General features: G+C 35.7%; 1 protein-coding gene across 4 annotated transcripts in view; it reads right to left on the bottom strand.

Moving 5' to 3' along the window:
* LOC306848476 (dedicator of cytokinesis protein 8-like) overlaps nt 1–13,102 on the bottom strand; it is a 55,294-nt gene that overhangs the window by 41,460 nt on the left and 732 nt on the right. For 2 of the 4 annotated variants that reach the window (XM_079383045.1, XM_079383044.1), the window contains exon 2: nt 5,747–5,852. In XM_079383045.1, coding sequence (XP_079239171.1) covers nt 5,747–5,852 — 106 coding nt within the window. Of the gene's footprint in view, nt 1–1,552; nt 1,643–5,746; nt 5,853–13,102 lie in introns of those variants that run through there. The other 2 variants (XM_079383046.1, XM_079383047.1) reach the window with 2 other exon arrangements.

The following is a 13,102-nucleotide window of genomic DNA, read 5'->3' as shown; positions in this document are numbered from 1 at the left end:
TAATAAAATCGCAATTACGATAAATACATTTACAAAAGTGAGAAATAAAAATTGTAATAGGGAGAAACTACGGTGGCCGAGAGAGCTCAGTGAGCTGCAACTTCAGAAAACACATGCAAATAGAAAAAGCACCAGCAAATCAAGAAAACATCTTCATCAGTTTGACAGCAGGTGCTACAAATGCTCACAACACATACAAATAAAGAAACGCGCTGCAAATGCTCACAACACAAACAAATAAAAAAAGGCGCTGCAAATGCTCACAACACAAACAAATAAAAAAAAGGCGCTGCAAATGCTCACAACACAAACAAATAAAGAATTATATTTGCAGCGCCTTTATTTGTTTGTGTAGTGAGCATTTGCAGCGTGTGTGTTGTCAAATTGATGGTTGTTTTCTTAATTTGCAGTTGTTTCTATTTGCAGCACATTGAGCTCTCTCAGCCACCGTAAGAAACAAAGTTACACTGAAATAAAGTCACAATAGTGAGATATAGTCACAAGTGTGTGAAACAAAATCACAACTGCAACAAATAAATTAGCAAAATTAAGAAAGTGGCAAATGAGAAATAAAGTCAGAAGGGTAACAGTCACAATAGAATTAGTTGCAATAGAATGAAATAAATTTGCAAAAGTGAGAAAAAAGTCGTTAAAGCGAAAAAGTCGCAAGTGTGAGATTTGAGGTTGCAATAGCATGATATTACTTTGCAATTATGAGAAACAATCACAATAGTGGGAAATAAAATCACAATTACGAGAAATAAAGTTGTAAATGTGAGAAATAAAGATTGTAATAGGGAGAAACAAAGCTGTAACACTGTGAAATAAAGTCACAATAGTGAGATATAAAGTCACAATTGTGTGAAATAAAGTCCCATTTGTGAAAAATTAAGTTACAATAGAGAGATATAAATTCTGTTAGCTTTTATTTATTTACTCTAAGGTGAAAACAGGCATCCATAGATTTTAGCTTGCTTACATCTCTGGTGTCTACCTGAGATAGTACAGGGAACAAAGTTTGAGCATAATAAACTGTGTAAGCATAAACTGTGAAAAGCCTTTGTATTTAAATATTGCAACTTTTTTTGCTGTGTGGTTTGTGTACATCAGCAGCAGCTGACAAGGGAAGAGCAGATGGTAATTGTTGATGAATACTGATATAGTCTATGGGTGGAGGTGATATTTCTGTAGCTCATCTGACCTCATTCACTCAAAAGCAGCGACGGGAAACAAAAAGTGCAATGCATTTCTTGGAGAAAACAGGAAATAAATAAAAAAAACTCAGAATTTCACATAATTGTATTATTTAACACAAAGGTTTAAATGTAAGTTTCTCATCCTGAGGCCTAATTGTGCTTTTTGGAACATGGAAGCAACCACAAAACAGTTCCCGGTCTATATTCAACAACATCAAACTTAATATAACCCACCCAGGCTGTGCGCATTGTGCAAATTTAGCTTAGAGTTTCATTTCTGCATCTACCAATTGAATGCAACCAACATACAGCAGGCAGAGCAAGTGCATCTGAAAAGGATGAAAGAAAATACTCACCAAAAAATTCTTACGAACAAACTACGAGGCGACTGACAAGATGGCGTTGCCCGGAAATAAAAACGACTTGTTTCTACACAACTCTTCCTTAAACGGTTTGAGCCGCATGAAGCAGTCTAAATTTTGTGGCTTTCAAAACCAGGATATGACATCACAACCACTTCCCTTACTAGATATGGCGAAATAGCAGGGGCACATATGCACTCATAAATAAAGTCAAAAACGTAAAGATAAGTTAAAATGAAATAATGAGTCCATATTCTGCTTTCAACTTTAAGAAACGCTGAAGGAGTTATATGATCACAGTCAAAAAAGTGAGAGGTATTGTAGACTATTATTGTATGTTTACAGTGGTGCATGAAAGGGTTAAAATTAGCTAGTGGTGAGATAGCTAATACACAAGAATGTAGATGCATAATAAAATACTTTACAAACAATTAACAATTGCTATTGTTTAAAAATATTGTTTTACCATGAATGCTAAATTGAAGGGTTTCTTGTACTGTAAGATACATGTATACACATCAGGGCACTATAATGCGTAAACAACTGAATTGATCAAATATGCAAGAATTATGACTACTTATCAATCATTTTAACATTATTACTGAAGTATAATCTGTGTTTAATCCCGAGAATAGCAGTTTTTCATCTTTCAAAATCATAACATTAATATTTGCCTTTCACTGCAATCTGTCTATGTGAAAAATGGGAAAACATCATAGGGAAGATTATGTTTCTATGAAGTCAACAGCTTCTAAAATCCATGGATATTACAGATGTATGTGTGTGTGTGTGTGTGTGTGTGTGTGTGTAAACTGGAAAGCACCAGCTGCAGTGGTCTGGTAGCCTGGGCTCTGACCCATTTTCAGCATAGAGGAAGCACAGACAGGTTAGAGCTTAAATATATGCGCACACACACACACACACACATACACATTTTGAACTTCCTATTAATTTCTAATGTTATTAATATAAATTAAATAAAAACATAATTTAATATTAATTTTTAGACATTAAATAAATGCAATAAATAAATATTTAATATTACATATTTATTATATATTTATTATTATTTTATTTAAATATTATATAATCATATTTACATTTGTAATATTATACACACACACACACATATACATATATATATATATATATATATATATAATATGCTAATTATAATATATAAAATTACACATGTTTTATTAAATATATTATTTATCGTATTTATACAAATAATTAATTAATTAATATTATTATTATTATAATATTATATATATATATATATATATATATATATATATATATATATATATATATATATATATATATATATATATTATATATAATAATTAATTAAATCAATTAATCCATTAAATTACTATATAAAATCTTTTGACTGCTCAATCCCATGACTGACCAATCAGAGAGCAGTATTTCAGAAAGAAATATGAAAAATAAACCTTCTTACTTTTCTTTTTAAATGGAATCAAATTAGACAGTGATGTGACAGATATTTACCCACACCTATTCCCACATCCAGAATTAAGGATGCACGTGCCCGATACTGGGCTCCTGTACTCGTACTCGTACAAATGCCCAGATACCAAACGCTGATACACAGCATGTGATAAGTGCCATATTCAGACAAAGAAACACGACAACAGAACAACAAGCAGCTGAATGGAGTTATTACAGTTTAAGGATGTCTACGAAGGATATATAATGCAATGAATAATGTTAAACAAACATTCAGTATTAATGCCTTTATAGCTGATGTGCGCGAGCTGAAAAGCAAAGCGCTGAGTGGATTTTGAGCGCGCCGGCGCAGATGCGCGAGCTTGTCGAGTGAATATCCCTTTCTCGCAGACATCACTGCAAAGTTTGTAGTTCGGTCCAATATGTCAAAAACAAGCAAAACAATGCACAAGTTACTTAACGGCATGGAGGGAGAGGGAGCGAGAGAGAGAGAGCGTGCGCACTTCTGTTGCGTGATGTTTATTGATGTTCGCGCACATAGCACGCATAATTTGGATTAAAGCTAAATCGTAAATATAAGACAATTTATAGGGGCATTCACTGTAAACTTTTTTTTTTCAACCGTAAGCATACATACTTAAGCATATTTTCTGGCGAAAGTGAAATAGCAGCCTGTGTGAAATGCGCTAGGCTGTACTGCCCCTCTCAGTACAAATACGTGCGCGCGTTACTCATTTTGTTTGCTTCATGAGTGTTTCTGCATTATATGAGTGGCTTTGGAATATAAATCTCAGCATGTTTCAGATGAAAAGAAAAACGCGACTTCTATTTCTGAAAATATCACAGTAAGGACTGGAGATTTATAACGAGTGGTTCCCTGCATTATTACTGCAAAACGCGTGATTACATAACTGAGCCGCTGCAATGGAGCAGCTCTGGTCTAATGATATTACCCAGACAGCAAGCAGTGTCGTCCCAGATCCGGCCCACATCTGTCCCGCATGGATTTCACACGGGCCAGATGTGGGCCGGATCTGGGCCAAAACTATGTTGCTGTCTGGGTAAATTAAAGATGGTGTACCATAGAGCAAAAAAATGAACAGTGAAAGTAACAAAAACTTGTAAAATACATTTTAATGGGCATAATTAAGTGTGAAAATAATTATTCACAGACCAAATATAATTTTTTATATTTTTTGCTAGTGGGTGCAGGCAAGGGTGTAGGTTTGCTTTCGACATTGGTGGGGACATTGTTTTTTATTTTGTGGATATTTCAGCTAATAGTTTGATTTGTACATTCAGTTGAAAATCTTTAATTTAAAGTTAAAGACTGTCCGCAGCGACTCAGGACTCATGTTCCAAATCCTGCTGCACCACAGAGTGCCACTTCCATAGTTTACCAAAAAAAAGAAAAAAAAGAATTCACATTATATTTGTCCCGAATTATTGTTGATGTTCATGACTTTATCCTAGGCTGAAAGATTGTGTATCTTTACACACAACATTTGTCTTTCTGTCTGTATGCTTTATATAGGGAGCTAATTGTTTGCTCTGTTTTGTCAAACAAACACCATACTTCAAACTCATCCATGCAACTTTGTTCATTCCTGAAATGGGCTTTTATATTAACTGTTTTGGACTGCTTTCTTGAATTGGGTGCAAAACCTGTGAGTTGCTCTAAATGCTGCTGCGCTTCTCGTCCGGTGTGTGACTACAATCTGCACATGGATTAAATGCACATCCTTGAAAGTGTGCAGTTTTCTAACGCATTTACTTTAACTTGTTAGGTAATATCAATGATATGACATTTCAGATGCATCTGAAATGACAAAAACATATACATATATTTAATTGTTTGATCAAAATTATTGCTAGGGACAGTTTGGTAGTGGCTGGGTATTGGTAGGGACACGTCCCTAGCGTCCCCCCCTAATTCTGCGCCCCTGGGTGCAGGACACTATAGTTCATTTATGTAAGTGAGGATAGCAAAATAGAGTAAACTGTGACATATTATATCCAAAAATTCTTTATACAGTGGACTACCAATAAAATTGATACAAATTTGGAACCAAACATTTATTCAGACCGAGTCTGGGAAAAAATTGAAGTTGAGGTCTGCATGAACCTGGTTGACAGAATTCCCAGGAGACTACAGGCTGACATTAAGGCTAAGGGTGGCCTGACAAAGTATTGATAGTTGTGTAAATATTGTCATACTAACAGCTGTCTGAATAATTTTTGGTTGATTGTAATCCATCACAGACCTTTCTATAGTTTTCTGACATTATCAAGCTGAATTTGTTCTGACACAGTTTAACTCTGAGTTCTTGTCATATATTATTACCATTTTCTAAACTATAGCGAATAAACTGTGATAATGTGAGAAATGTTGAAGGTGTCTGAATACATTTTGGTTTGACTGTATCTATTTGATAAATGAAGTTAACCAATTAACATTATACATACTCTTTTGATTTCTGTACTCAATATTTTAAAAATATTGGTATTAGTATCGGCAAGTACCAAAAATAAAAGTATCGGTATCACTCAAGTACTGAAAAAAGTGGTATCGGTGCATCCCTATCCAGAATAAAGTGTTTATATACATACATCCATGTATAATTTATGAATGACCTGTTTGTATGTTCAGATTCAGTTTGAAGTTGCTGAACTGGATTCTACTGAAGTATTTATCAGTGAAAGTGCAGCACTCACTATGTTGAAGCAGAAAGAGCCAGAGGCGCTGTAACTGTGCCGGTGGTGAGGAAGGGAACCATGGCTGTTCCCACTGAAGTGTCTCCGGATCTCTGCCGAGGAGTGTCTGGGGTGAGAGAGAGGGAGATGAGGATGAAGAGGGTGGAGAGGAAACGGAAAATGAGTAACAAGATTATTTTCCAGCGAGAGGTTTTGGGCAGGCACCAGGTGCTTGTTTACACACTGCTCTCAGTGTGTATGTGTGTGTTTGAGAGAGAGAGAGCGAAAGAGAGAGAGAGATGCAAAGTTGCACGCACTGAATGAACCTCCCATCAATTACCTCATTCATTACTCATCATTAAACACACAGACTCCTCATTAACCTGAAGTCAATTGTCCCAGTAACGGTGTAGTTCATGGTCAATTCCACCTAGACATTAATAGTCACACCATCATACACCAGATATTTGTCCATTTCGAGTAACGGATGACTCTGTCTGCTTGAACGATTAGCAGAAGCGTCCCTTGTTCCAAAGTCTGCCAACAGACCTGTCAATGGATAATTTGTGCAATTTCTGCTTTCTATATTGAACACGTTTCAAACTCAGAGCATAAATGTACAATGCATTCAAGTTATTACATTTTTTCACACATTCCCTCAGAATCGAACCCATGACCTTGGCGTTGCTAGCAACATGTTACACTGTTTGAGCTATATGAACATAGCAAAAATAAAAGTTAAAAGTACAATTGAGAGATAAAATGTGAGACATAAAGCTGCAATTGTGAAATATAAGATTGAAATTAAGTAAAAAATGTTGAATTTATGAGATAAATTAATAAAATCCAAATTGCAAGAAATAAAGTTGCAGTTGAGATATAAAGTCTAATTTCTGAGGAAGCAGTTTTAATTATGATATAGATCACCAAGTTGAGATACAGCAGAGTAAACTGAAACTTTGCGGTGGAAAGGGACTTTCATATAGTTTGCATGGTTTTTGGGGGGAATTTATTAAGTAGGCTATTGCGTGAAAAATAACTAAAAGGTAGTTTAATTTCATTTTAGGTGTACATCTCAACTTCCTTTATTAAACTGTAATAACTAATACATATCAGCCAGCAGCCACCGTGCTCTCTAGTTATCAGTATCACCTTAAAATATCCGTATCAGTCGACCACTAGACTTGAACCCACAACATTTGCATTATCAGCCCAGTTCCTTAAGTACTCAGGCTACTATAATCCCAAAGCTTTTTGTACATTATTATGTTCATTCATTTGTGCATGCATTTATGATATCAAATAATTAATTGTATACTTTTGGCAGAGGTTGAGTACAACAACAAACCCTTCTGCAACATGCTGCAATCAGCTTTGAAACTCATGCTGTGAGATTCCTAAATGAAGCATAAAATTATTTAGACACTCTAATGACATGTTCCCCAAACATAGGATAGGGTGTGCTGATGAGTGTGTGTGTGTGTGTGCTGTGGTGCACCTGTGCTTCCTAACCACTCCAGGCAAAGCAGAAAAAAAATCAGACAGACAGTGTCCCAGATTTCTCTGTCCCACTGCAGCATCACTGATTAAATGAAAATTCAGTGTAAAAACGACACAGCATGAGATTTACTTTAAATTTAGAGCATATACGCAGTGAATTCAACACCTCCAGTGCACTACACTACAACCAAGTTACCACTTAAGCAGTTAGTTACAATTCTCATTTTCACACCTAAATCACTTCAGTCACATTCCCACAGTGTCTCAGCCAACAATTCCCACAATGCAGCCTGATTTATACCGAACCTCCACTGATTTCAGCAGAAGGATTCGCCTCAGAAGCACAGAGGTATTGGGCTTGGCAGCCAGCCCTCCAGGCCACGATACAACAGAGTGCTATTGTGCATCCACTTATCAAAAGTCCTAAAAAATGGGTCACCATTCATAACACTGTGTGCACTTTATATTCAGTATGTTTGCTTTGCATCACATGAATAAGTTGCATTTTAAAATATGTAAAAATAGAAAAAAGTTATTTTAAATTAAAATAATATTTTACTATATTACTGTATTTTTGATCAAATAAATGCAACCTTGGTGAGTACGAGACTTCGCTTTAGAAATAGAAACAAATAAGAACCCAAACTTTTGAATTGTAGTGTATTTCCAAGCTCGTTACGACTACAGCAATCACACAAAAAGGCGACATAACAAAATGAACTGTAACATCATCTGTTAAATCAAAAATGTAGTAGCTGCTGATCTTGTTTTTCAGGACTTTGGTAACTTGTGCCAATTCAAAATATCAACTCGAAGGGCTGTTTTTTTTTTAAACTAGAGTAGATTTGTTGAATTATTAAGTGGGGTTTATTTGTCTCTGCTTTCCGGGAATATATCCACAAAATCAGCTCGTTAACTACTTTAAAAGTCCAGTCTGGGGCAGGAGAGCATGCAAATTCTCTAAACCACAGGGCAAAGACAAACAGGAGTGAATTATAGCATGCAGCCTTTCTATATACTGAAGACAGATCGCAGAATAACGCAGAGTGTATTTAGCAATGCAACACATTCACGATTCGTTCATAATAGTTCACGTCATTATAGAACAAAGGTCAAACCTCATGCAAGACGAAACGCCAGCTGAATTTATAAAACAAACACATTACAAAATCACATTTCTCTATAAAAGCAAAGAAAGAAATACCAGATCTTTTATAGGATAACCAGGCATTCAGTCGTAATGGTAAGATAAATGAAGAAAAGAAGACTATGAAGAAAAAACAATTAAACATAACAGGCTGAGATGGGTGTGAGCTACAGTTTACACTCCACAAAAATGTTAGTCTTTAATATGACTGGAATGTTCATCACAACAAAACAGCTCATAACACTAGATGATGGTGTTTTTGTGTTATCATGACTGTTCTCTGCACTGGAGGTAATGACATAGGCTCCAGAGAGAGGAGTCTCAGTTTGACCCTCCTTCTGCTCCATTGGCTTTCCATCAACTTTGACAGGAGCAGTAATTATTGGGAACATTTCACACAAACAAACACACAACATGTGAGGAGCTCACACTTTTAACAAACAAACACACAACATGTGAGGAGCTCACACTTTTAACAAACAAACACACGACATGTGAGGAGCTCACACTTTTAACAGTCACACTATTAACAGCCATCCTGATTTTGTTACAGACTTTTTGATGATATGATTACAAAGATCAGAACTCTTTTCTAATGCAATCTGATGATAATTTGTAAGCATTTGGGCCATTTTGTTTGCATTTGGGTCATTTTGTTCACCACTTTAGAGATTACTCAATCAGGTACTAAAGAACTTCTGAAGGGTGGAAGGGAAAGGGATGGAGCAAGCAAGCTCTGTCTGTGCTACTTTTTAAATTGCTGGCCTCTATACACACGTCAGACAGATGCCTTTGGTCATTTAGCCATGTCTTTTCTTTCAACAGGAATGTTTTAAAAGGGATAGTTCACCCAAAAATGACAATTCTGTCATTAATTACTCACCCTCATGTCGTTCCAAACCCATAAGACCTTCATTCATATTCAGAAAACAAATTAAGATATTTCTAATGAAATCTGAGAGCTTTCTGACCCTGCATATACAGAGCAACGCAGCTACTATGGTCAAGGCACAGAAACATAGTAAGGACATCGTTAAAATAATGTGACATCAGTGGTTCAACCGTAATGGTAAGACGCTATGAAAATATTTTTTTTGTGTGCAAAGAAAACAAAAATAACAAGTTTATTCAACAATTTCTTCTCTTCCATCTCAGTCAATGCACGTTCACGAGAGTACCATGACAAGAAGAAAAAGTTGTTGAATAAAGTCGTTATTTTTGTTTTCTTTGTACTTCATAACATTACGGGTTAACCACTGATGTCATGGATTATTTTATTGATGTCCTACTACCTTCCTGGGCCTTGAACGTGGTAGTTGTGTTGCTGTCTATGTAGGGTCAGAAAGCTCAAGGATTTCATCAAAAATATCTTAATTCATGTTCTGAAAATGAATGAAGGTCTTATGGGTTTGGAACGACATGAGGGTGAGTAATTAATGACAGAATTTTCATCTTTGTGTAAACTAACCTTTAAGTCACCACATCAACTTTAAATGCATCAGTATTTGTTTTTTTTTAACTAGGGATGAACCAATATTAAAATTGCCCTCTTAAAGGGCAAGCACATTCACAGTGCTGTTAAAGTCATAGTTCACCCCCCAAAAATGAAAAATGTCTCTGTGTTTTTTGTCGTTACAATAGAACTCCATGGTAACCAAAATTGCTTGGTTTGGGTGAGTAAATGATGACATTGATGGCTACATTTATTTGATTAAAAATACAGTAAAACAGTAGGAGTACGCAATGTTATTAAAATTTCAATGATGACACAATTTAAATTTTTTGGTGAACTGTCTTTTCAAAGGGTTGAATTTTTGCTGTAATGTATCATTATCCAGTTATAAGTTATACAGTTATATCCAGTATAATTGTGTGTGACAAATAAAAATCTTGAATCTATCTTTTGATCAATTTAATGCATTTATTAATTAAATGTATTGTTTTAAAAATATATTTAGAAAGAACCCAAACATTCAGTAGTGCCAATAACCAAAAGTGACATCTTCTAAAAAAAACTAAATTAACAAAAATCAACTAGTCAGATTTGTTCTTATTTTTCCCCATTGTAGACTGTGTATGATGACAAGAGACTGTAAAACATAAGTACTAAGTACGGCCATGAAAGCGGCAGTCACATTCCAAAGAGAGCGGACTATGATTGTTTGTCTTAGCCGTCACAGCCAAGTATGATTGTGGGTCAGGGTGCCTCACAACACTATTGTGCAAGAACACACTCTAGTGTGTAACTTCCCTCGAAGGTCAACATCAGCTGAAGATAACTGAAATTAAAGAACTATTCTCGTGATACTGTCGAGCATTTCCTTCAACTACAGCCTTTCTGCTGACCGAGGGCTTTCGTTTATAGTCTGCCACGTCTCATTTCATTCTGTTTCCACCACACTGTCCGTCCTAAAACATTAAGTGTCACTTCTCATGCACAAATATTTCTCCATGCGCCTGGAAAAATCAAAGGATTATGAAAAAGATGTAATAAAGAGCAAACAAAAACCCCAGGGCACCCTTCTCCAGTACAAAACACAGCTGTGCTCAGAGGACTTTTCCTGTGTGAATGCATCCTTCATGCAAATAAATGTGTGGTCACTGAAAATGAGAAGGGACACGGAGGGTGGTGCATGAGCCAGGAGAAATCTGCAGCATATGCGCTGACGTTTTTCCCCTATCCAAAGCTGTCTGCACGAGACAGCATGAGTTCAGCTTGTGCAATACAGCAGCTGCAGCCACAGCAAGTATCGGCCCCCAGTGAGATGCGCTGGTCAGGCTGCACTTGCATGAAAATCTGGGAATCATTCACTCTGTTATCTGATGAGCTCTGGGCTTTTTACTGCTTGACTTTGTTTTAGAGACATACTGCCTATAATCTCTCTTCAACATCAGTGAGACCTTCTAAATTTCCTATTGTGTCCTTGCAATGAGGAAGTGAAACAGTGACTGTTAATTGCTTAATCATGGTTACCCAATACTGCTGTGACAACGAACATAAACCTAGAGCTCACTATTAAATAGAGATGTACCGACACAATTGACAGGCGATCTGGCCAATCATAATGCAGAATCTGCCATTTTTGTCTGACAAATAAACCAGACTGGAGAGTAGATTGTGTATTAACATCTTTGTGCGGTTGAAACAAGATACCTTCTGATGTTCATTCATGTTTATTTCATGCTATAACTAGTAAAGAGGAAGAAATAATCAGTTCACTTGCCGCTTGAACTGAGGCGCTACAGTGATCTGTCACGACACAATAGCCACAAAACGGTATTTGTTGTTTGAATTTCTTTAAAAAAGATAAAATTTGAAAGTGGAGACTTGGTTTCATACCAAAAGTAACCTGCTCTGTCTCGTCTGTTGACACGTTGTCAGTGTCCTCATTGCTCCGCAATGTATTTTTCACTGCGTGAGAAAATAATGTGTGATTGTGTTTTTTGTAATTTTTCGGTATTGGATATTTAATTGTGCAGCTCATTGCATTTGATTACCTTTGCCATCATCTAACACTCACAAATGATCTGTAAAAACTAATAATCTAATAATCTAATAATAATGTAATCTTTAGCAGCTATCAAAATGAATATCCATTTTTTTATACTGTCGTACATTATAATACTGTGATGCATAAATTCACTGCACTTCATTGATTCACTTCATCTTTAGAGTTGTTGTTTTGTTTTTTTTGACAAAATATCATTTAATATTAACTATTTTTACTTATTGGCCATAATTAATAATAATAAAAATAATAAAAACCCAATCTCACAGGAAAACATAACTATTTTACAAGCTCTCAGATTTCAGAAAAAAAATCTAAATTTGTGTTCTGAAGATGAACGAAGGTCTTACGAGTTTGGAAAGACATGAGGGTGAGTAATTAATGACAATTTTAATTTTTGGGTGAACTATCCCTTTAATATCAACCAATAACTAGTATAGTACCAATATCAAAGTTTTCATCTCCGCAACAAATTTTTCAGAAAGCTACATTACATATCTTTTCATGTTTTTGTAATCAGTACAAGCAAGGATATCAAATACTGATGCAGATCAAGCACAATAACAGTTGTGCTTATACAGGATGCTGGTGAACATGTAAAATACTGTTTTTCAGTTTTAGCAAAGCCATTAAATGCTCACTACGGGTGATGTATAGCTACTGAAGATTGATTATTTGTCATGTTAAAAAAAAATCATCCAAAACACGAGTACACAGACAGCAGCCTGAGATTCAGTGCAAAATTGCAACATGTCATCTTGGTATGGATCAAACCTGCAGCATCTTCATTACAAACCAAAAGCTTTACACTTCAACCACCATGAAGTGTTACTTTTAAGTTACAAAACACAGCATCTCTGAGTTCCTCAGATAAACTAGTGGTTAAACACATGTGACTATACGCAAACAGCTTATTAATTCATTAAGACACTCCACTGCATGAGTCCCACAATATGCTGGAAAAAAATGGAGTGTGGCATATGACAGTTATGTTATGAATGAACCTTTGTGTGCCTGTGTGACATAAACTCACAAGACATAATACCGATCATTACACTGTATATGAGTACTTTGTTCCCTTTGTTTTATTACCAGACTCCCTTCTTCCATTATATCCGTATATTCATTTCCTCCCCACCTGTTGTGCGAAAAAACAGGAACAATACAAACTTCCACCTTAACTTTACATCTAACAGAGTGCTGACTCATCATAACCAGAGG

This window comes from Barbus barbus, assembly GCF_936440315.1.
Source record: "Barbus barbus genome assembly, chromosome: 28".
NCBI lineage: Eukaryota > Metazoa > Chordata > Actinopteri > Cypriniformes > Cyprinidae > Barbus > Barbus barbus.
This window is presented reverse-complemented; position numbering and strand designations above follow the sequence as displayed.